Below are 23915 nucleotides of genomic sequence, written 5' to 3'. Positions count from 1 at the left end.
AAAGGCAGAAACATGTATTTACTCGTGTCCCTCATGTACCTTTGTCGTCTCCTGAGACTCAGTGTGTTAGTGTTCAACCTGAAGGTGTCAAATCTCTGACCTTATCTCCTCTGCTGGGTGTCCTTGTGACAGGATGGGGGACAGTGCAGACACCAAGCACCAGCAACCGTCGGCCTATGACAGCACGTGTGTGGCCGCGCGCACACGCCCACTCGTCAGCTGTCGACGACGGCGGCTCATTCAGCCCAACACTGTGCCCAACCTCAACGGCAAGGTGAGTGTGAGAGTTTGTGTTGCACCATGCATCTTTAAATCACACGAGAGGTTATGACAGAGTGATGATAAGGGCTCATCGTTGGCCTCAGATAAGCTGGACGACATGTTATGTGTTGTGAGCGTCTCCTGCTGCTGTCTCTGATCAGTTCTCTGGTTTTAACCTAAGAGCTGAGTAAAGAAGAGAGCTGTGACTCTTTATGAAAACTGGGGCAAACAACAAAGAAGAAGAAATCACCCTCGTGACAACTCACAAGTTTTAGAGGAGAGAAAAAAAGAAACATTGGCTGCTTGTTGATGCCTCTCTGTCCCACACACACACACGCACACACACACACGCACACACACTGCAGCTCAGAACATCTTAAGTGGAAAGTTTTAAATGAGGAGAGAACAGTAACAGCATTACATGTTCCACGTCTCATAAATCTGAAGTCTGTAGAGTTTCATGACAGGATGGCTCCTCACAGCGAGCCGTCGCACTCATTCTGCTGTTTGTGTGTTTATTACATAAATAATCTCTGTATAGTGAAGTAGTGAGAACACAGAATAACCTCTGTGTAGTGACGCCCGAGGGTGTGAGCAACAATAAATCACTTCTTTTAGGATTCAATTTACATAATCTCTCCTAACTTCATAGATATATTTTTTAAATGTGTGTGCTAAATGCTTTAAAGCTCTGCTACCTGGATGTAAACAATCACAGCTGACAGATGTCGTCTCGTAGCACGGCGTGGTTTGTCAGTATGTCGATCTAGTAAATGGAGATAAAGTTGTATGTAGGCTGTGTCTGGTTAAACTGACATATAACCACTCCACTAGAGACATGAGGAACCAGCACAGACATGAGGATACTAACCTGCAGGAGGACTGAAGACACTGATAAACACATAGGAGAACGTTCCACTCTGATGGTTGTAGGAACCTGCTGTGAGTCTTTGAGCTGCAGCCATTAAGTCATTATCCTCTTGTTTACATGAACTACCAAAGAAGAAAATACACAAAAACAACCTCGGTACACTGAAACCATTACAATAAGTGCCGTCTTTATCTGCTCCACCCTGTGAATGATTCAAACAGCTTGTTTTCGTTGACCCAAATCACCATAGACTGTATGAATAATGGACGTAGTATCTGTTTCTGAAAGCCAATCGTCGTTGGGTGCCATATTGGAAATGCTGAACTCAACATCACTTTGTCCAAGCTAGTGTGAGGTAAAGAGGCGGGCCTTTAGCCTTTTTTCACTAACAGCTACAGGGCGCCCGCCTGCCAATCAAGTCAGGCATGCCCTTATTTGGGCAAAACTTGTAAGTTTAATATCTTCAATAATAACAAGTTATAAATTAAGTCACCGAGAGAAATGAGCTACGGCTACATACATAATAAAAATAATAATAACTTTATTTATATAACACCTTTAAAAACAAATGTTTACAAAGTGCTTTGACAAACAAAGCATGGTTCAAATAACAAAGTAAACATTTTGACAGAGAGGAGGAATTTTAACAATGCAAAACAGAATACAACACAAAGGGTTAAAAAGAATAAACCTAAATTAAGCAGAATGAAGTTGTGTGACAATAATAATAATAATAATAATTTATTTTATTTATAGGCGCCTTTCTGGACACCAAAGGTCACCTTACAACATAGCAATAATAAAAGCAACACTCAACAGTAAATAAATACATACATTAGAATAAAGAATACAATACTAGAATAATAAAAGGGGGAGGGGAAGTCATTCCAGTCCCAATAGACTAATAAATCATTGTTTAAGAGGTTTTTCAAGGATAAATAAATAAATAAAAATGGATTAGTAAATAAAAGCATTAAAAGGACAATAAAAGAGGTTTGACATCACATCGGGAAATCTTGAAAAGGTGAAAAATAAAACATGAAACATGTTTATTTCTCCTGTAAAGATCGTCTTCTTTGAATGGGTGTGTATGTGGTTTCTTGTGTTTCTGCAGCCAGCCTCTAGTGGACGCTTGAGGAACTGCAGTTTTTAGCACTTCAGTATGGGCTTCATATTTTAAGTCCAGAGGTTGCCGCTTGGTCTAGACCCGTGTTATCGATCTTTAAGCTAGATGTATGACTGAGTGGAGTGTTAGGATTTATCAGACAGTCTGACATAAGGAGACTAATGTTTCCATGAAAGGATCAGCAGTGATCTCACTTTGTAATGAGCCTCATCGTCCTCATAACAGGACGAAGATGGCTGTTGAAGTGTAACACGACACCCATCTTCAGCCTCATCAGTGATTGTGCTTTCTCGTAAGACGTCTGATGTTCACTGTAAACCTCTCCGTGTTGGTTCGTTCAGAGAACAGTAGAAATACATTCACTGTGTCACCATGACGCCTCAGTCTTCTTCTGTTTACTGCGGTGACTCACTGAACTCCGGCGGCTCAGTTAATCTCAGAAAACATCAGATGCCGTTTGTTCCTCGCTGAGTAATACAGCATGTGCTTGTTAGCCGTTGTTAGCATACAGATTGAATTAAAGCTAATCACATGCTTTGTCTCCAGGCCCCGAGGAGTAGCTGTATCCAGTGTAACTGCAGGGTCAACCCCAGCTGTGTGATGTGCGGTGGCTGGTCCACCCCCAGAGAGGACCCCCAGTACGAGCTGCCCACCCTGGAGCGCCTGTCCAGACTGGATCGAGGCGTCCACCCCATCCTCTCCTTCCCTGACGGTCAGTGTTCGGCTCGGTTTACGCAGATGTTTCCTTCTTTCCACACAGAGAGGAAGACAAACAAGGAGCGGGCGAGGAGATATTCCTCACCAGGAAGTTCTCAGGAAGCATGTCCAGCTGTTAGACCGTCCCCTCTGTCTCCATGAGGCCTCACTCTGTTTAAGATGTCCTCATGTGCAGAAAGGGAAACATGAACTACATATTTCTGATACATAATTCAGTCGTAGTATTTACAACTCCAACACGGCTCTGTATTTGGCTCCAGTTCATATCGTAGATCGCCCCTCGGCTTATCATACATTTTGCATTTCATCGTGAATCGCTAATGTGACGCTACAGATGGTAACGCTTTGTTTTTGTCCTCCCTTCAGACGTTTATATCGGCCTCCGTCTGCAGCACGTGATGAAGAGTCAGTGGCAGACCAAGTCACTGGAGAGGAGCAAACCACTGAAGAAGCTCTCCCTCAAACACAAGCTGTCCTCGTCCAAAGAGAAGCACAAGTTCACCAACTCTCTCATGGCAGTCAGTGAGTACAAACGCTTCTGAGACGCTTTAAAGGGAGAGTGCAGGATCAAGACAGCTGGCCTCACACTGAACTAACACCTAACTAACAGTCAGACAAAAACAACAACAACAACAACACAGAGGAATCAATCATCCTGAGAGTGACTGTGATGAATACAGTAAATACAAGCTTGGCAGATTGTAATCAGAACAAAGCTTCCTTTGTCCAGACTGTCGAGCTTTATAAAATTAGTCACGCTGGAGTCCAATGTGAAGTTATCAGAGAGGAGGAAATTGTATTTTTTTGTAGGACGATAAGGAAACAATCATCCGAACAGAGATGAATCTTATCGCCCTGTTAGGAACGTCTTATTCCTCCGTGCTTCTTTTCTATTATTCTTTAATTTCACTTCATCTGTTTTTACTTCTACATCACCGTTTGTCCCAGTAACCGTTTATTTCACAACACCTCTGACCAGTCACACTTCCCCTAGTCCACATCAGTTAGTTCTCACAGCGCTACTGAACTCAAGTCTGTCAAATCTTTCAAACATGTTCCTTTAAACCCAAACTTTTCAGCCTGTGACCCCCACTGTCCCTCTAAGTGATTTAATGTGGCTTCATTTAGCTGGTCTGCAGAAAATGACCCTACCTATATGAGCATGTGTCTGTGTTTCCTGTGCCTTTATGAATGAACCTGCTGCTACTGATGCTTTAGATAATTAACTGTTCACTAACTCTAAACTTAGGAGTCATCTGGGAACAAAGAAAGGCAGAAAACTCATTACACTTTATATTTTCAAGGTTTTATTCCAAGTTTAGCTACTATTTCTGTCTATTTTTCACTATAATGGGTAAAATGTAATATTTTTAGAAAGAAAAACATTCTGGAAGACATCTCAGAACCCCACATTCGTGTCTCTTGACCCACACTTTGGGAACCCCTGCTTTAAACTAACGATGTGAATTGTCTGTGGCGTTTCAGGACTGGGCCACTATAAGAACCGTGCTGAGAAGCAGAGGACAGTGGACAGCAGCGGCGGCGGCGTCGGCAGCAGCAGTGCCGTTCTGAACGCAGCCCGGCTCGAGGGCCAGGCCGTGTGCAAGGCCGAGCGGCTTCAGGGCCTCTCCACGCCGCTGGGGCCCTACGACAAGAACTACAGCCGCAAGAGATTAAGAGAGCACTCGCTGGACCGGAGCGACAGTGAGTGTTTCTGTGATTCAAGCTCTCATGAATTCGATCTTCAATCCTTTAAGTGTGATGTCAGATGTTAACACTTCGGTTTCCTGTCCTCCAGCCTCACCCAAACTCTTCCTGGAGTCGAGCAGCCCCTGCCCCTCTCTGCCCAACATGCACTCGTCCCTCCACAGCCCCCTCACACGCCAGCTGTCCACGTCCTCAGAGAACTCTACACCGCTGGGCATCGGCGGCCAGAGCGTCCCCAACACACCTGTAAGGACACACACCTCACTAAAACTCACCTGCTGATACACTAAAGCTAGACACCAACGGTTCAAACACATAAAACCTCAGGAGTCCGTTTTTAAAGTCCAGTACGGCACAGTCAGCTCAGCACTACAACCAGACCCTCAGGTAGACTCAGACTATCCCTCACAGCAGCTTAGTGTGACTGAGACGTCCCCTTCAGAGGAGGCACAGTGACTGCTGCTCATTCAGCTTCACTCTCACTCTGTCGGTTCAGATAGTGAGTGGGCAGCCAGGTGAGAACCAGAAACTGACGTCAAACTGAAACTTCATTGTGGTTTTGTTTGCTTTCATGCAGCTGCTGAAGCAGGAAGTCTGTGGTAGTGAAACTGTTGTTGCAGCATCTGTCTGCAGAGAATCTCTCATCACAACAAATATAGGATTTTATGTTCTGAACACCAACAAACACAGCTTTTAAAATAATAGAATAAAGCCCACATAACATGAAATTGCTGCAAACAAAAGAGGGCAATGATTTAATGATGAAGCATGTGGAGGACAAACTCAAACCTCTGGAGCTCCACATTGACTCCTTTCCTTGTCTCCTCTGTCCTCCAGCAGCAGCCCATCAAGAGACGACGAGGTGAAAGCTCTTTTGACATCAACAACATCGTGATCCCCATGTCTGTGGCCGCCACCACCCGAGTGGAGAAGCTGCAGTACAAAGAGATCCTCACCCCGAGGTAACCACGCCTGCACACACCGCTCACCGCGTCGGCTCAGGACGTCACACCTGACACGACGTCTAGAGAACACGAGCTGTGACGCTCTCCTCTGTGTTTATATCACGTACTCACGTTTGATCTCTCTTCCTGTGCAGTTGGCGATCGGTGGACATTTTCTCTCAGCCAATCACTGAAGAGGAAAATGAACGAGAGGTCAGTTGAACACTTAAACTCTTCCTCTGAGTGTGTGTTCGTCCTCAGTCACTTGGAAACACGTCTCTGCCATCTGACTCGGCACACTTCACTGATTTGAATAATATTTTCATCTTTATTGTCGTATGGAAATGAACGAACAGGGACCCCTGGTGGTCAAACATGGGAGGTGTCTTTATTGGATGCAGATGAGTTTTTTTAACAAAAGAGAAGCAGCAGCTGATGATTTATAAGAATGATGTGTTCATTCTTTTGTACTTTTCTCTTTAAATGTAAGAAAGCAGAGATAAAAACTCCAACACAGTCTGAACCTGAACTTTAAGACATTTACAGCACCCTGAATACAAGAAGGGATAACCTGCCTAACCCTCTCTATATAGGAGCCTTAAAATGTTATTTTTTACTCTTCTCAAAATGTTTTTACAACAGCTGAAGCATATTTTTTATCTAATTTAATGTTATTTTTTTCGTTTGAAATCATTTTGGTGTGATTTTAATTTTGCAAAAATTCCCGACCAGTTTTTTTTACATATGTAATCTTAAAATGTGGTGTTTCTAGATAGTGTTGTAGTACTCGAGACCGGTCTTGGTCTTGAGACCGCTTATTTAAGGTCTCTGAGTCAAAAATCTCACAGCTCGTCAAAAGAAAGACAACAAAGACAAAACCAAACCTTGTTTGTTGCTGTAGATTGTATTTAAAACATCTTAAATAAAATAAACAGAAGTCTTTTATTTTGTTAACTCTCATGATAATATTTCATTGATATATATGGTCTTGGTCTTGTCTCGGTCTTGCCCTGCCTTGGTCTTGGTCTTGTCTTGGCCTCGGTGCACTCTGGTCTCCGACATGTCTTGGTCTTGTTTGATGTGGTCTTGACTACAACACTAATAATGTGTGAAATGTAATATTTTTAGATTACTTTAAAAAAAAAGAAACAACTCACGACCTCCCAGGGGGTCCGGACCCTCACTTTGAGAACCCCTGCTCTAGAGGAGTCTTAAAACATATTATTTTTCACTCTTCTCAAAATGTTTTTACGAGGTCTGACACAGATTTCTTTGATAATTTAATGTGTTATAATTCTGTATAAAATCATTTTGATGTGACTTAAGTTTTGATAAAAATTCCCCACTAGTTTTTTTATATATTTAAACTTGAAATGAAGTGTTTCCAGTTTGTTAATCCATCATTCTATCACTTTTTATGCTCCCTAAATGATCGGTTATATCTCAGCAGAAGAAATCAATAATGAGTCTCTTTGAACTTTAAACAAAGATATCGATAACATGCTCTGGCTTTGAAATATAAACGGGTCTCTGAAGGTCTTCTAACATTCTAACCTTTAATGAACACACATCAGGTTCATGCTGGGTTAAAGGGTTTGATGGTTCAGGTCTGAGGTGAATTCGAGGTTCTGATGTGACTCTCTTTGTCTGTAGGTGGAGGATCTGACAGACGCGGCCTTCACCGTGCTCCATCAGGCATACGAGGACCAGGAGCGCTCCCGCTGGACTTGGATGGCGCTGGCTCCCGCCAAGAGGAGGGGCAGCAGGTCAGTACCCCCCTCCCCCACTCTCCCTACTCCACAGAGTCAGACTCACTCTAGAGCAGAGAACTCATGTGGACTCATGTCGTCCCTCAGGTCGTACAAATCCGTGGACGGGCGGACCACGCCGCTGCTGTGCGGGACAAACCCTCCCACCCCGCAGCCCGCGTCCCCCGACCCGGGTCACTGCCCCATGCTGCACGACTACAGCCACGTGCCCTCGCCCATGAGCCCCGCCAGCCCCGACACCACCTCCAACCCCCACACGCCCTGCTCCAGAGACTCGCACCGGCTGCTGTCCAGTGAGGACACACGCTGCTCCACGCCTGACTTCACCTTTGAGGAACGGGTATGTAGAGAGTTCCTGATTGGTTTTTCATGAATTAACAGAATGATGAAGACATGAGGGCGTCTTTCATGGTCACACCAAAATACAGATGAACTCTCGTCGTCTCAGCGGATGAATCTACACGTGATCATGACGTGGTCTGCTTGAGTTTGAGGTAGATGTTTAGTTTACACCCCAGAATAAAGATAAGAGATCTAAGATCTGAAACTGAGGTTATGCTGAAACTTTGGGCCCAGACGTCTCTTCTTATGTTAGTGAAACACAATAGTGACGTGCTCCCTTTAAGGAAATCAGTAAATACGTGTCTTAGAGACTTTGGAGCTGTCCTGAACTGAAAACAAGAACAAGTCAAAGCTTTGAGCACTCGTATTTGTTTGGACTGACGTGTTCCTGAATCAGTCAGAGCTCTAGATTTGGACTCAAACACCTCGGGCTGGATTTGAGAAGTTGCCAACAGTTTGCTTTCAGAGCCGGAAAGAGGATGAAGTGGTGCTCACAGGCTTTCAGGAGCCGGACAATCAGGGGAAAGGCTTTCCAGGGAGGAGGGGGGGCTTAGAGAGACGAGAGCTCCGACAGCTGACTGAGACTGAGGATGAAGTTGATCGGAGCACATGCAGCACCTGAGGAGGATCTGAAGGATTATTACTGTATAAATAATGAACGTAGTATCCGAGACGTCAACCATCTGTTTCTGAAGCACTGGCCAATCAGCAGCAGCAGCCATATTGGAAATGCTGAACTCAACACATAACTACTGTGGAGCGATTGTGACGTAAAGAGGCGGGCTTTGAGCCTCCTCGCCAACAGCTACAGTGTTCCCGCCTGTCAATCAAGTCAGCTGTGCCTCTCATTGGAAGACTCATAATCTCAATATCTTTAAATTACTGTGTTATGAAACAAATTCACCCCCGTACAGATAAGATAAGATCCTCCTTTATTCGTCCCACAACGGGGAAACTCATGGAGTTACAGCAGCAAACAAGAAGGTGTACAGAACAAGAATTTCAAAAAGATATATATATATAAAAGAAATGTCCATCAGAGACGACAGCTTGGCCATAATTCTCCTGTCAGCCACCACCTCCACAGGGTCCAGGACTGAGCTGGCCTTCTTCACCAGTTAGTTCAGTCTTGCTCTCCTGTATCCTGTCCGCCCACAGCAGGTGAAATCCTTCCAATGTGGCGTTTGTGTCCGGTGTTAGCTCTGTTAGCATGATGCTACTCTGGTGCTGGGTTAGCTCGTCCACCTTATCGTAGATAGATCTTACAGTCCCCATAAGGGGGGTGGAAGGACAGGTCCATGCACCTCAGTACCAGCACGTCATCCTTGCCTCCTTCTCCTCAGCTCACAGGGAACATCAGGCATAGCATCATTTAGCATCAACATGCTACGGGCTGCTAACTCCTGATCTCGTATGTAAACAATGTTACCAAGGTTACAAGCAGGATCTCTGGACACACACAGGAACAAAAATAGCAAAAAAAAAAACACTGCAAATGTTGCCAGTTTGGTGTCTATGGTCCACAAATGAGTCATTAAGAGTCCTGACAGGCTCCAAATACAAAGAGAACTAAACAGATATGAAAAAAGAACAACGAAGAGAGAGCTGATGCAACAAGCAGACACCTGAGCGGTGCTAAGCAACGGAAAAGGGTGTGCCGATCAAGAAATGATCTATCCATACTACACTCGTTTTTTGAACCAGGCTGTAAACATGTTTATTTCTGCTGTGAAGATCGGTTTCTTTGAATGGGTGTGTATGTGGTTTCCGGTGGACACTTAAGGAACTGCAGTTTTTAACACTTCCACATTAGCTTCAATTCTCGTGGATTCTCGGAAGTACCCGCTAGTTTTTTCATGATAACGTAGAAGAACTGTCCGTCCCAGCTCCGTGTTTCTGATTCCTGTTGTCTGGTCTTTTGCAGACGGTAGCACCGTGGGAGCGCCGCGGCTTCCCCCTGCCAGAGGACCCGGCCCCTGAGCCCGAGCCGGAGAGCGACCACATCAGGCCCAGAATGCGCAGCATCTCAGGTTGCCGAACAACGGCCTACGGGCGGCTGGACTCGGACGAAACGGAGCTGCCTTGTGACGACGACGGCGGCATCACCCCCAAACACAAGGCCTCCTCCACCCACCGATGAATGACTGACAGGCTGAGGCCCCGCCCCCTCGCCCTGCCCCCCCCCCCACAGCTCCTCTCTGGCATTAACAAGCAGAACCTCAAAGCAGAATAAGATATTAAATGGGTTCCTGTTGTTTGATATTCAAACATCAGTCTAATACTTTCACAGTTTTTAGTGAATATTATGGAGATAGAAGCCTTTCCCTACACTTGTTTTTGTCACAGGAAAAAAAAGGATAAATGTAAAAAAAAAAAAAGTATAAAACAACACGTTACAAAAAATGTTTTCTGTAGTAGGCTAAACAATGTACATGGGGGCTTAGTGGTGTTTCATATGTCGCGTGTACACTTGTAGCGCACTATGTAGCGGACTCCTCAAAATATGGCCAAAGGGTGTTTTCTATTGACTAGTTTGCTTGTAATTCCCATGTACATTTTTAGTGGAGTGACAAATAACAAAACAAGAAAAAATACCCCCCCCCCCTTCCTCCTCTTCCTCTTCCTCCACCTCATCCAAATAAACAGGTACATTTGAGATGTGGTTCCTTCGTCTCCCTCTAGAGGTCGCCTGAAATCACCAGAGCACTTCTCCAAACTGCCAAGTCTGGTTTTGTTGGTTTTGCTTTCTTTGTTTGTTTTTTCATTCCCGACATGTTTTATTTGTGTCTGTTCTGTTTGTTCCAGCGTAACACATTCTTTGTGTGTGTGTTTTTTTTGTTTTTTTCTCTCTGAATAGTAAAAATCATTCCTTTACAGTCTCTTTCTGAGAGTGTCGCCCCCCCACACCCCGCCCCCCTTAAACTCTCCCCTCCCTCAGTTCTGTTTCAAAGAGGGTGACGGCACAGAGAGGACCGGGGTCTTTTTGAGCACTTGCCCTACAAAGAAAGCGCTGCTGCATGCTGGGAAACATGCTAATGTTAGTCTTACCACGACAGCACACAGGAAGATTTCCACTAATTAAACTTAAAGGATAAACCGCAGGTAACAGGGATGATTGTACCATTTGCTAATTTACTCACCCCCCCCCCCCTCCCTTCCTGGCGTACAGTTTTTGCTGTATTTAAAGAAAAAGTGGAAAAAATAAACATAACAACCCTCCACTCACTCGCCCCTGTGTTCCTCTTTCTTCTGGTTCAGCTTGACAAATTTTCCTCTTGCAAACATTTCAATGTAGCAGCTCTCAGCTAGAATCCACCCTGAGCTCAGGTTTTCAACGTAAGGGAATATTTTCTGCTGTTAAATAGTTTCACTCTCAGACTGATCACACGCAGACCGCTCTGTTCCAAGAAGGACTTTGTTTGCCCCCCTCACACACAAACACACACACACAGACACAGACACACACACACACACACACACACACACACACACAGACAGACAGACAGACATAACCACACTCTCCCCCCTCTGCCCTCCTCCCCCTCTTCTTAAGTAACTAATTGCTATGCAAAAAAAATCTATGGTTGTTTTCATTTTACACCTCCTTTTTATGCCACAGCCATTCAATCACTGTTTTTTCTTTTGTAGTTAAGATGTCGATGTACCTGTTCGATTGTTGCAGCAGTTAACCTAATCAAAAAGCAGAATTGTTTTTTCTTTTTTGTAAATAGTACCATTAAAACATTTATGTTTAACTTGGAGCAAGTGTTCTGGCCTCAAGTTTTTCAGTGTCTGAACTGTCTGAAGTCATTTTGCACACCAGGAAGGTTCTCCTCTCATCAGCAGGGACGAAGCGTTCATCACACTCAGGGTTGGGAATTAACAGGAATTAATGGGAATAAAAACCAGGAGTTTACTAAACTGAAGGTTGACTCTTAATAGGGAACTTAAATATAGTTGGGGAAAATATATTTCAGAATAATCCTGACTAAAACAACCAGATTTAATGCAAGTCCAGTTGAATATCTCTGCTATTCCTCAATCACATGCACATAGCACACTGCTTACTGCAGGGCTACATAGACCACGCCCCCTTCATGCACTGGTCATTCCTCCATCACATGAAGCACTGATGATCTCTAGAATCCTGGACCACACTTTTGAGCCCAGAGCACAGGACTATTGAAGCCCCACATTTGAGCCTGTGAACGACACAAAGTGAAGTAAGTTTTGATGATATTATGTGGTAATATATTTAACTAATCTGATGTATTGTACAAATGTTTAACTTACAAATATCACATATAAATGTACGTAGTGGCCATTTGTCATAAAAAACTCAGAATAATTAAATTATCAAACTCAAACTTTAAACTTAATCAAAGGGTCACTGATGCACCGTGGGGATGTGATGTACGCAGGCTAAAGAAGTCTAATGTCCATGCAAGAGTTCAGCGGTTTCCAATGGTTTGTTTTGATGGCAAACAAAAGGAACAAAGAAGATCACTGCTCCTGCTGCCTCTCTTGCGCTGGTATAAAACCATAGGCCCACCCAGGTGCATGCTGGCCTTCTGCCACCTACCTACCTAAATAACCTCAGGCACCAACAGTTCCTCATTACCAAACAAACAAAAACAAACAAAAGAAATACTAAATATACAAAAAATCTAAATATACTAAACAAATGACTAGCAAAAATAGAACCCCAAAATCTAACTTAAAGGCACTATGAGGAGTTTTTAACTGGCTAGGAAACAGACTGAAACTGATACTGATGCCTCTTTATGACCCTCAAAAGCAAACAAGACCATCCACAACAACACCGATACCTTCTTTCTTGTCATTTTTAATGCCTGAAACTGCTCTGAGGGGGTAGGTGTCAGAACTGATGATTGACATCTTGCTTTAGAAACACCCTTTTTTGTCTGTTTTCATGGCAAATAATCAGAGACTGTGTGATAAATCTAAATGTTAAACGACAACAGGATGAGGTTGACTTTAATTTTGCATGTACAGGACAAGAGATAAGAGGTATCACTTTGTCCACAAGGGGACGTTAGAATCGATACAAACCAAAAGTTCCTCACAGCAGCTTTAAATGAGTTATAAAAAGAAATGTTAAGATAAATCTAACAACTAATACTACTTATTGATTCTAAACTAAATAAACAACTAAATACAAAAAATAAACAAATAGCTCCAACAATGCACTTCCATTAAATTACCCTCAATTCCCAGTTAATTCCCATGGAAAGTTCCAATTTGGAATATTTCCAAAATTCCCCGGCTTAACTTTCCATGGAAATTTACCAGAAATGTTCCACCCCTATTCAACACTTCACACTTCATCATTCTGCGTCTGTAACTGGAGAATCTGATGAAGGCTGCAGGATTAACTTTATTATTGATGAACTGTTGGGACGATCAAATGTCAGAGAAGAGTGAGACTTTGCATTCTTGTCCCTCAATGTCAGATATGATGCTGAATATCTCTGGAACCCCCAAAATTCAATATTTGATAAAGCACACAGAAGCTGCTTTTTCATTGTGAAAAGATGTTTGTAAAAAAGCTTTTTCTATCATTATATAAACTATCAAGACTCTTAATACAACAATGGCTTTAACACTACATATTATTCTATTAATAATATAGTTAATAAAAAAGTTTATCTTCACATTCAGGAGGAGGAAAATTCTCTGTTGAAAAAATTGTATTCATAAAGCCCAAACACCTTCACCCCAAGTTGCTTAATTCAATAGCTTGTGACGAAAAATGTAATAAAATACTCTAAAAATTGTATTAATTATAATAATAACAGCATTGATGTCAAAACTAAATTCAAATAAGCTGCAAAAATATAAGAAATATTATTTGCCTGTGCTAATCAACATGTTTAATGTGATGAGATGAAATTCAAGCTGTTATTGAAATTCTGGTTTGTACACACGTTAGAATAAGTTTTAATGATAATGACTGAAGTTGAGCAATATGGCTGATTATTCACATTTCTACAGTGTAGTATTAAAAGACTGAAAACATCAACAAACTTTAAAAGTGACAGGACAGACGACCTTAATTAAGTACTGCTGACATTATAAGCATCCTTTTATTATGCAGATAAATTGAATTAAAAGAGCAAGTAGGCAAAATATTACAGTTGCAATGGAAATGCTACTAACCATGGAATTGGAGGATCATTTTTAAACTGTATGAATTATTTTTGATCTCTGAAATCATCTTAAATATTCTGTGTGAAGTTGTTTGTGTTAGCTGGGTTATAAACAAGATTTTAAAGACTACTGGTGCATTTAAAAGATTGAAAAATCATGAGAAAAAAATATATTTTCTGTCAGTTATTGAAGAAATTTAAAGTTTAATATATCTGGACTTACATATAAATATTTAAATATATGCTACTTTTTTCTAGGCTGCTTAAACATTACACAGAAGTGACAGCGTGGACAAAGGAGACACCAGAGTGATGAAGCAGCAGAGGAACTTAATGCGAGTTGAAAACATGTGAATATGTTGGAACCATTTCCCTGTAATACATGCAATGAAAGTATCTAAACCTGTTACCTGTTTACTGAGATACACTGACAGAAAGAAGAGTATATGAAAGATATGATTACTGTGGAGCTGTGGGAGGAGGTTACACTACTGTAGTCTAAAACTGCAGCTAATCACACTTACCCTGAAAGCCAGGTTGTGAAACTCTGGCGCCAATATGTGGACCAAGATACTGAACGTTAACAGCAAACCTAATATTTAAGCATTTTTATATTTGAACCTTTTATATTTGCAGCCTACTTGAACTTGTACTAGAGGTTGAAGCTGTAGATTGGAAACAATAAAAGCAGACGGTGTGTGTTGCACTCTGCGGTAAAGATGGAGTCGTTTGTGCTTCATGACAAAGACGACAGTGACTTCATAGCATTTATTTTCAAATACACATATACAGCAACAAGAATCATCATAAACCAGTTATTGATAAAATGCACAATAACGAGAACAATCACATTTCCACAACTGTACAGCGTCAGAAACGACCCAAACGAAAAACAGAAAAGAAAAAGGTGATGAGTTTTTGTTACTGCAGAAACCTCCCCGGACAGAGAGGGACCACCACGACACACAGACTTTACCCCCCCCACTCTCTTTAATCTCTGCTTCAGAGGGAGCGACTCCCAGACCCTCACACTCACACACGCTTAACACACACACACACGTCTTCGTCCTGCACACTGAGACGACCGTGCTCTTGTCTGAAAAGAAAGAAAGTAGCATGCAGATAATGTTGCAAGCACACCCTTAATCCTACGTGTCTGATCTTTAACTGAAAGTGTTTGTGATTTATAAAGATTTTAATTCCACGTACACAGCGGGGGGACATGTTCAGTATATCCTTTCAGATCCAGAGAGCATATATAAACAGGATACACATTAGAGAGAGGTCGCTTAAAGAAAGGGAGGCAACAAGCAGACAAGCTGGCTCTTACATGAGGTGCATGCAAGAAGATTGGACTTTATATTCATGTGAGTATTAGAGATGGATCTGCAGGAGTATTGATCAACATTAGGAGGTTTTGGAGCACCTGAATGCAGATTTCTTTTTCTCAGGATCTTCTTGAGGATTCTGCAGCTGGATGCCTTTTAACAAATACAAGATTCTTAACATTTAATCTGTAATAATCCATCAAATCAATCCTAAGCTGTGGCTTTAGATATGATTTACAGAATGCCTCTAAAAGTATGTGGACAGCTGAGCAGTGCCGAGTTGTTTTAATGCTTTACTTTCAATTAAGGATCACTATAAAAGCCACCACTAGGGGGTGCTAGATAATTTTGAGGTGTCTTTCTTCAATCTGTCCAATAAGATTTGTCTTTCTTTCTCTTTCAGTTTTCTTTAAAGCTGCACTCACATGTGATCTCATCTTTGTTTTACACTTTAAACCACAGCTTCGTGTTGCATTCAGGTGTCCACATACTTTCCTCCAGGTAGTCACAGAGACCTGAGGACAAAAGCAACCAGCTGGCATCACTTCCTGTTTCTGTATATTCAGGTTGTCACGACGTATCTGAGGATGAACTCTTCGCTGTACAGTTTCTCTTCGTTCTCTCGTTGCGTGCCAAAATCCCTCGTTTCAACTTGGCCCAATCAACCCATCCATCCTTCATCCATCCTTCATCCATCCATCCATCTGTTTCTCCGGACAGTCAAACACATTCTGGTTGAGTGAATTTTAAAATACTAGATTTTTAGTTGTTTTTAAAGGGAGACTATGTAACTGTGTGTGAGTGGATAAACACTCTTCATCGTACCAATTAGTTCTACGAGCTGTGAGGAGCAGCCGTTTCTATTTATAGACACGAGGAGGTCTCACTGCTGCAGTCTCACTTTGTCACAGGCTAATGTTAGCTTCAGCTAGCTGGACTAATATCAGGTTAATATGACATCACGGGGACTTTCCTGTGTGTTAAAGAGCTGTCACTTCTCATCTTTATAATCTCTCTCTAAACCTTTAATGAAGAGGAAGATGATTCTTTTTCCAGACCAATCACACGAGGCTAAATCTATCATTATTTAAACACTGATGCATCGTCATGCTAAGAGAGAGGAGGGGAATTAATGCTCCTGTGAGGACTTCCTGTTTGTGTAGACTTTGGCGCCCCCTGTGGACAAAGTAATACCTCTACTCTCTTTGTTGACTCTGCAGATTTAACAAGGTTTTCAACAAGCTGACATTTCTATTTAAATCTCTTGTGAGGTGGCTCTTGCTATTTCTTTGATTTTGGCGCCCCCTGTGGACAAAACTGGAACTTTATCGGTTTGAGTTAACAGTTAAATGTGTCCGGCTTTAACTACCCCCCTTCAAATCAAGACTCAAAGCCCATCTGTTCTAAGCTGCCTTCTCAGTTTAATTCCACTGCTTCATTTTAACTTGGTGTTACTTTTGTTTGTTGTTTTTATTTATTTTATTGTGTTGTTTTTATTTATTCTGTTTTAAAAAAAGGCGCTTTTAAATCAAATGTATTATTATTATTTGCTGTGGAACATGTTAAAGAAAGGCTGTGTCCTAAGCAGGCTGTTATCTCCTCATCTGACACCTACCCCCCCAACAGCAGATTTGAGCATTAAAATAACTTTATTTAAAATTATTAAACCTTATGCAGATGTTTTTATTTGCTTTTGTAGATCATAAAGATGTCTTATATTTAATTTCGGTCTGTTTCATGATTGGCAAAAAAATCCTGACAGGAGCTTTAATTTAAGATTTCATTATGTTTAAGTCCCGCCCCCTGCAACTGATTGGCTAATATTGAGCCGCCCTGCTCTCATTGGGTAAATTACCTCTTGTAATTATAAGTTGAAAAATCTTAGCCCAGGTAATGTTAGCTTAGCATGTAGCATCATCTGATAATAATGCAGAAGTTACGTAGTCTCTCTTTAAGATTTGTCGTTAAGTAATTTCCATAGCGTTACTCTACCTACCTTTAATGTTCACAAAGCGGTCTAAATACTGTAACCATGGTGAGCTTCCTTGTCATAATTTGGCCATGAACGTGACACGCTAAAGGTTAGGTTCCTCCTCATACGTCGAGCTGAAGCGCATTTACAGTAAAGCAGTAACAAAAAAAAGAAAAACAAAGTAACACTGACAGTAGCAGGCACGATACAAATGTTTCTTCATATCAAATACATGTCATATATCCACAGAGTACGATTATAAAACTGTGCCCAACACAAACCAAAGTTTCTACTCTAGCCGTTCTGTTATTTTTTTAATCCGGGTTGCGCCTACGTCAGCTCGAGGCGCAGCACATGTCGGGACTACACGAAGCAAAGACGGCAGCGAGGTCTGAAGCTTTTTTTTTTCTGCCTTAATCAACAAAAATTTGCTACTTTTCTTTTCCTGCTTTCCTCTTTCCCCCCTCTCACCGTACCCTGTAACTGTTCCTTCTTCAGCTTTAGCACTAACTGGCACCTAACAGTCTGCTTTCTCCTCCGTTTGACAAGCTCTAGCTTTATTTAAAAAAGAAAACTAAACAAAAGTGGACATCCATCGAAGGAGGGGCTTTGAATACTGCCTAAAGGGTTCACAGTCAGTGTGACAGGAAACCAAGAGTGTAATGATTCACCGGGATATGCATGAAGAGATTCAGTCTGGGAGAATTTGGCTCTGCTGGGGTGCTTTGACTCTTAAAGGGAAACTTACAAAAGGTAGAAAGAGCAAATAAAGACCACAGAGAGAAATTAAAGACATGTTGGCCTACGAGTTAATCTGTGTTTTTTCTCTTAAGAACAGTTTCAAAGGTTAGTGAAGGATAAACAGTGATGGGTAGCTAAAAAAGTCCTGTGAACATAATGAGGAAGGCATCACAACTCCTCTAACGTGGTCGTGTGGTGGAGGTGGAGGTGGAGGTGGGAGGAGGAGGAGGAAGAGGAGGAGGAAGAGGTGCATTCACAAGCCTTGTTTGGCCAGGGAGGCGGACACCTGGTCGGCCAGCGTGGAGAGCTGCGGGGAGTCGGCCATGTTGATGCTGCCGGAGGAGGACACGGTGCTGAGCTGGTGGGGGGAGTCTTCCAAAGAGACGATCTCAGCGCCGTGGTCAGTGCGGGCCTTGGCTGTCTCACGGAAGCTCAGTTTGTGGCTCTCAATCTGCAGCAGAACCACAGGAGAAGGTCACACATGCTGCATGAAGGGTCAGTCTGACATGCTGTAGGGCGCCCTCTAGTGGGCTCATAGGAGTACTAAATAATGCACCTGATAAAACAGGTGCTCATAAACCTTTGTTTTACCTGATGTGGTTATTTATAGAAATGTGAATGGGCTGATTTAAACATCTGTCTAATCTCTGCATAAGAAAATTGAATAAAAAAACAAGGAGATGATTTCAAAAGAACACAAAATGGTTATAAAAGATGTCTAACAAATTTAGAGACTCCAAAAGTATCTTTAAGTTTCTTCTTTTGACAATCAAACAGATAATTCTTGCATTCTAAGAGCTTTAACACAAAATTTACATTTATGTTGCTATTTTTTTATTTTTTTACCATAGTCATAATTAACATTTTTTGTATCCGTTTCCTAAGACATAGTATGTCTTTAGTTGTTCATTAGAGCAAATTAGATTAAATTGGGCGGACAGGATACAGGAGAGCAAGACTGAACACACTGGTGAAGAAGGCCAGCTCAGTCCTGGACCCTGTGGAGGTGGTGGCTGACAGGAGGATTATGGCCAATCTGTTGTCTTTGATGAACATTTCTTTTTTAGATATATATTCTGATAGATTAGATATATATTGACATTGAGTGGTCTAGACCTCCTATGTTTGTAAAAACGTCTTGAGATAACGTTTGTTGTGATTTGGCGCTATACAAATAAAGATTGATTGATTGATTGATTGATTGATTGATTGATTGATTAAAATAGACATAGATGCATTAAAAAATAAGAGGTTTTTAGAGGTTAAGTACAGCCAAAGATCACCTGAAAATGATCCTATTATCACGGTGAAACAAGGTTTTTTTTTCTTAAAACAATATAATGTATAAATATGTTAACAAATTATCTTTGTTATGCTGAGAAAAGGAAAAATATGAGGATATATCTGAATAAAACTGCTCAAATTAACCAGCTATCAAGGGAAAATGTTGGACAAAATTTGAGATTTATGTTGCTATTTTTTTTACATTCGTTATTAACATTTTTAGTATCAGTGTCTTAAGACACAGTTTGTCTTTAGTTATTTATAAAGGCAAATAAGATTAAAATACCTTAAAAAATAAACATGTAAATATATATAAAAAAATCACAGATTATAATTAAAACCTTGAGTAATTAAAAAAGGACCCACCTAAAATTAAAATACTTGCCTTGAAACAAATTATGGATACATTTGATATTAAGATTTGAATTACTCTTTAAACCGTGAGGTTTTTTGAGGTTGAGTACCGCCAAAGATCACCTGAAAATGATCCTGTTATCAACATTGTTGTTATAAAAGATAAGAACCGATGGAAAACCGTTGGTATCAGTCACAACGGGTTGCTAATTCAAGCTACATGGAAGCTAACTGCTAACCGTGGTGGAGGACGTCGCTACGCCCAAACTGGTGGTTTTAAGGAATATAAGGAGGATTGAGATAAAGAGGACCACATGGACGAGCTGCTTTAATGCCTTAAAGGTAAGCTACTATTTTTAAAGTGAGTCATGGGCTCACGGTGGCGACAGATAGCAGGTAGCCACTCGCTAGCTCATAGGGGGCGGTGTTTTGGTGAAACGTGTGACCGTGTTAACTGACGACTCCTAGCTAAACGCGTCTAAGGTTGTAATTGTAGCAGATGAAAAGGTAAATATGACACATAGAGGTCCTATTTGTGATATTTTTCATTCTAATGTGAAAATATACCTATCAAACAGAGTGTTTGAAGTTATGTTGTATTTTAATTACAGTATTTGTTGTGTTGTTGTTGCCTTAAAGCTGCTGTTGGTAGGAATGGTGTAAAAAAAATGTTACTTTTTTCTGCTGGGTTTGGAGAAAAGGTCATAATACCCATCGGTACTCATCGGTAAGTGAAGTAATTTGAGACTATTGTGAAATCTCTGTGTTTTCCAACGCCTTTGTATCAAGCAATATTATTATTCCCCTTATTCCCATTATGACGGACCAATCATAGCTAATCTCCAATCCTCTGTCCTGATTGGTTAAGGGGCGGCCTCTACTATGTCCTCCGATTGGTTATGAGTCCGGCACTATCATGAGTGCATTCAAGGGGCTAAGAGGAAATCTGGTTGGGAGGGATAGTGTTGACATTTGAAGTCCCTCTCTCTGAACAGATGTTTACTCTGTGATTACCAACAGCAGCTTTAAGCATCATCAGCACCCTCCACCCATAACTTCCAGGCGTTGACACAAGTTGAAACCTGCAAAAAAAGTCCCTGGATTTATTGTAAAACTATGTCTTTATCTGTAACAAACTACACACGTGTGCTGCAGCTTGAAGCAGATATCTGAGTACTTACAGGAGTCCTCAATCTTTATGAGGGGGTTCGTCAGGGTGGGTGTGATGGGTGCTGAGGGGACAGTCTGAGGTGACTGAGGGGGGGTGACAGCAGGGGAGGAGATGGAGGGGCTGTCTGAGGTGCTCCCCTCTGCTTCCTTCCCCTTGTCCCTCTACAGAGGAGACCCCCAGCAAAGGGAAATGACAAGGCATGCAACAAAAATACACGTGATGGCGTCAACAGAAATCAAAATGCAACGAAATACATGAAGAAAAGAATCAATAAATCATGATGGAGACAAAAAGAGAGCTGGATGGAAATGGGAACAAAGGAGGTGGAGAAGCACTAATGCAAACTTAAGAAGGGAGGGATGAGCGGGACTCGGCTGTAGTATCAGTGATGATGTCACTTACATCATGTGCTGCATTGTGGGTAAGAAAATGTCTGTGAGGGCTTTCAGAACCTAATTATGAGATGCTTTAATGCATCAATCTCTAACATCTTTAGAACCAGAACGTATCAAATCACGATGCAGCTGCAAGTTTACTCCCTGAATCAGAGGAGACGCTTCAGAGCCTAAAATAAATCAGTCCTGTTCATTTCTGAATGTGTGCGCCTTCAATCTGTCTCACAAATGAATAGTGATGTTGAGAATAACAATAAGTGGAGCCACAACATAGATTCAAATAGTTTGAGTTGAATACTTGTAAACAACCACAAGACAGAGCTGCTTCTTCAACCCCATGCTTCCACACTCTGATTTAGTGTGACAGAGATATATTTAATGTCCTGACAGTGGTTGCATTTTGCAATCTGCAAACCGTGCATCCTTTTTGACTGCTGTGTGTGTAGTAGGATGTGTCGACCATGTTAACTAAAGCCCATTGTGACTTCAGGCAAGTTCAACAATTGGCATTTTGTATCTCTAAGGCAATCGTTCAAGCGGTTTGTACAAACCTAATTCCAAAAAAGTTCAGATAATATGCTAAGTGTTGATAAAAACAGATTTTGATGGTTTGCAAATCTCTTAAAGTCACCCATCTGTTCCTGAAGCGTTGTTTTGAAGCCCGTCGGCGGCGGGTGCCATATTGGAAACATTTGGAAACTCAACCTAACTTCATCCAAGCTAGTGTGAGGTAAAGAGGCGGGCTTTGAGCCTCCTAGCCAACAGCTACAGTGTTCCCGCCTGTCAATCAAGTCAGCTGTGCCTCTCATTGGAAGACTCATAATCTGAATATCTTTGAAATGAGCATGTTAGAAAAAAAACACCCCCGTACAGTGTGTGCCGATCGAGAAATGAGCTATCCAGACTACACTCGTCTTTTGAACCAGTCTGTAAACATGTTTATTTCTGCTGTAAAGATCAGCTCTCTACTCCCCACATGCTAAATGATGCTAGGCCCGATGTTACCTGCGAGCTGAGGAGAAGGAGGCAAGGACGACGTGCTGGTACTGAGGTGCAAGCTAAGAAAAGACGACACGGACCTGTCCTTCCACCCCCCCTTATGGGGACTGTAAGATCTATCTACGATAAGGTGGACGAGCTAACCCAGCATCGGAGTAGCATCATGCTAACAGAGCTAACACCGGACACGAACGCCACATTGGAAGGATTTCACCTGCTGTGGGCGGACAGGATACAGGAGAGCAAGACTGAACTAACTGGTGAAGAAGGCCAGCTCAGTCCTGGACCCTGTGGAGGTGGTGGCTGACAGGAGAATTATGGCCAAGCTGTCGTCTTTAATGAACATTTCTTTTCTATATATATTCTTGATGAAATTCTTGTTCTGTACACCTTCTTGTTTGCTGCTGTAACTCCATGAATTTCCCCGTTCCCCCGTTGTGGGACGAATAAAGGAGGATCTTATCTTATCTTATTTCCTGTCTCTCTTCAGCTTCCTATTGAATAAAGGCAAAAAGGCTAAAAAATATAACTTTAAAAAAAAGAAGATCATCTGTTTTAAATGGGTGTGTATGTGGTTTCAGGTACTTGCAGAGCCAGCCTCTAGTGGACACTTGAGGAACTGCAGCTTTTAAAACTTCCACATGGGCTTCAATTCTCCCTGCTGGAAGTTGCCACTGCTTTGATGTCACGCCACCAAAGGTATGATCTGCTCCTTGAGCATTCAACATGAGAGTATATTTTTCATAGTTTCTACATGTGAGATGTTCTCTGTGGACTTCAATTAAATGAATGATTTGCAAACCATCAAATTCGGTTTCTAACAACATTTTAAACATCATCCCAGCGTGTTAGGAGTTGGGGTTGTAAGTCAAGTAGTATCTCTGTTGTATGCATTCTCATTCTGCATGTAAACATACTTTCTAAGGATAGCTCCAGTGTTTCTATAATTAAAAGAGGAAGTGTTGGTTTTGAAGAACAGGATGCTCTTTCAGGAGGATCCCTTCTATACTTAATCTGGATTGTGACAGCTGGAGAGTCAGGAGGAGCTAGTTCTCCTGATAAACCGAGTCATTTGTTTGTGTCTGAAGTATTTGTGTTTTGAATATTTCTGTTGATGATCTGGTGTTTCTGTTTGTGGGTGTGAACCTTGTGCTGCTGACCACGTTTCACCCACTAAAACCCTCAACAGCTATCTGAATGATGTACTGTTTATGCTGCGTTCAGGTGCTGTGAGTCTGCAGGAAAACTCCCTCTCTGTTTGAAACATGTAGGTGACAGTAAGAAGTAGAGAAGTGTTTTTAACTCTGAGGTCATTTGTGGTGTTTTTACCCTTTTCATTCCTCCTCCTGGAACGTGGCCGATGTTGTCAAGAGAGCCGACCTTAGACTGGCCTTTAAACTCCACCTTCTCGCTTTTGATCTCAATGTTTCCTCCGCCTGAAACAAGAAGGAAGTCCACGAAGATTTATTGAAATGAAACAAGTTGAGTACATTTATTTTTGGTGAAAGCGGTCACAACTTTAAAACAAGAAGCACAAATATAAATACAAACAGTGTAAACACATACTGACCTGGTTTATGACGGATGTTATCTTTTGATCCACATTTAGACTGAATCTGGCTCAGGTCGATCTTCTTGTGCACAATTTGAATCTGTGGAGGCGACAAAGCAGAGGACAGACCAATATCAGAGACATGTTTTATTATGGAGTCTTTTTGAAGAAGCTACAGAGGGACTGATCTTAGAATCTGGCCTGTTAGTCTC

The 23915-nt window shown here is 41.7% G+C and overlaps 2 protein-coding genes and 1 long non-coding RNA gene across 10 annotated transcripts in view; 2 read left to right on the top strand and 1 right to left on the bottom strand.

The window, feature by feature from the left end:
• Nucleotides 1-11498, top strand: part of LOC117829819 (KAT8 regulatory NSL complex subunit 1-like) — a 46359-nt gene extending 34861 nt beyond the window's left edge. For 5 of the 8 annotated variants that reach the window (XM_034707517.1, XM_034707518.1, XM_034707520.1 and 2 more), the window contains 10 exons: nt 133-274; nt 2805-2970; nt 3342-3497; nt 4461-4679; nt 4774-4928; nt 5520-5644; nt 5782-5839; nt 7280-7392; nt 7483-7735; nt 9662-11498. In XM_034707517.1, the coding sequence (XP_034563408.1) occupies nt 133-274; nt 2805-2970; nt 3342-3497; nt 4461-4679; nt 4774-4928; nt 5520-5644; nt 5782-5839; nt 7280-7392; nt 7483-7735; nt 9662-9877 (1603 nt within the window). In that variant the 3' untranslated portion in view covers nt 9878-11498. The remainder of the gene's footprint in view (nt 1-132; nt 275-2804; nt 2971-3341; nt 3498-4460; nt 4680-4773; nt 4929-5519; nt 5645-5781; nt 5840-7279; nt 7393-7482; nt 7736-9661) is intronic. The other 3 variants (XM_034707523.1, XM_034707521.1, XM_034707519.1) reach the window with 1 other exon arrangement.
• A 3163-nt stretch (nt 11499-14661) lies between these two features.
• Nucleotides 14662-23915, bottom strand: part of mapta (microtubule-associated protein tau a) — a 50802-nt gene continuing 41548 nt past the window's right edge. The window contains exons 11-14 of the mRNA XM_034707538.1: nt 23722-23803; nt 23481-23587; nt 20768-20918; nt 14662-18399 (exon numbers count right to left, since the gene is read on the bottom strand). Of these exons, the coding sequence (XP_034563429.1) occupies nt 18395-18399; nt 20768-20918; nt 23481-23587; nt 23722-23803 (345 nt within the window). The 3' untranslated portion in view covers nt 14662-18394. The remainder of the gene's footprint in view (nt 18400-20767; nt 20919-23480; nt 23588-23721; nt 23804-23915) is intronic.
• Nucleotides 19605-23915, top strand: part of LOC117829839 — a 57166-nt gene continuing 52855 nt past the window's right edge. The window contains exons 1-2 of the long non-coding RNA XR_004634701.1: nt 19605-19928; nt 22733-22850. This is a non-coding gene — a long non-coding RNA (uncharacterized LOC117829839). The remainder of the gene's footprint in view (nt 19929-22732; nt 22851-23915) is intronic.

Source organism: Notolabrus celidotus, chromosome 18 (genome assembly GCF_009762535.1).
Source record: "Notolabrus celidotus isolate fNotCel1 chromosome 18, fNotCel1.pri, whole genome shotgun sequence".
Classification (NCBI taxonomy): Eukaryota; Metazoa; Chordata; class Actinopteri; order Labriformes; family Labridae; genus Notolabrus; species Notolabrus celidotus.
Note: the sequence above shows the minus strand (reverse complement) of the source record. Positions and strands in the feature narration are given on the sequence as shown.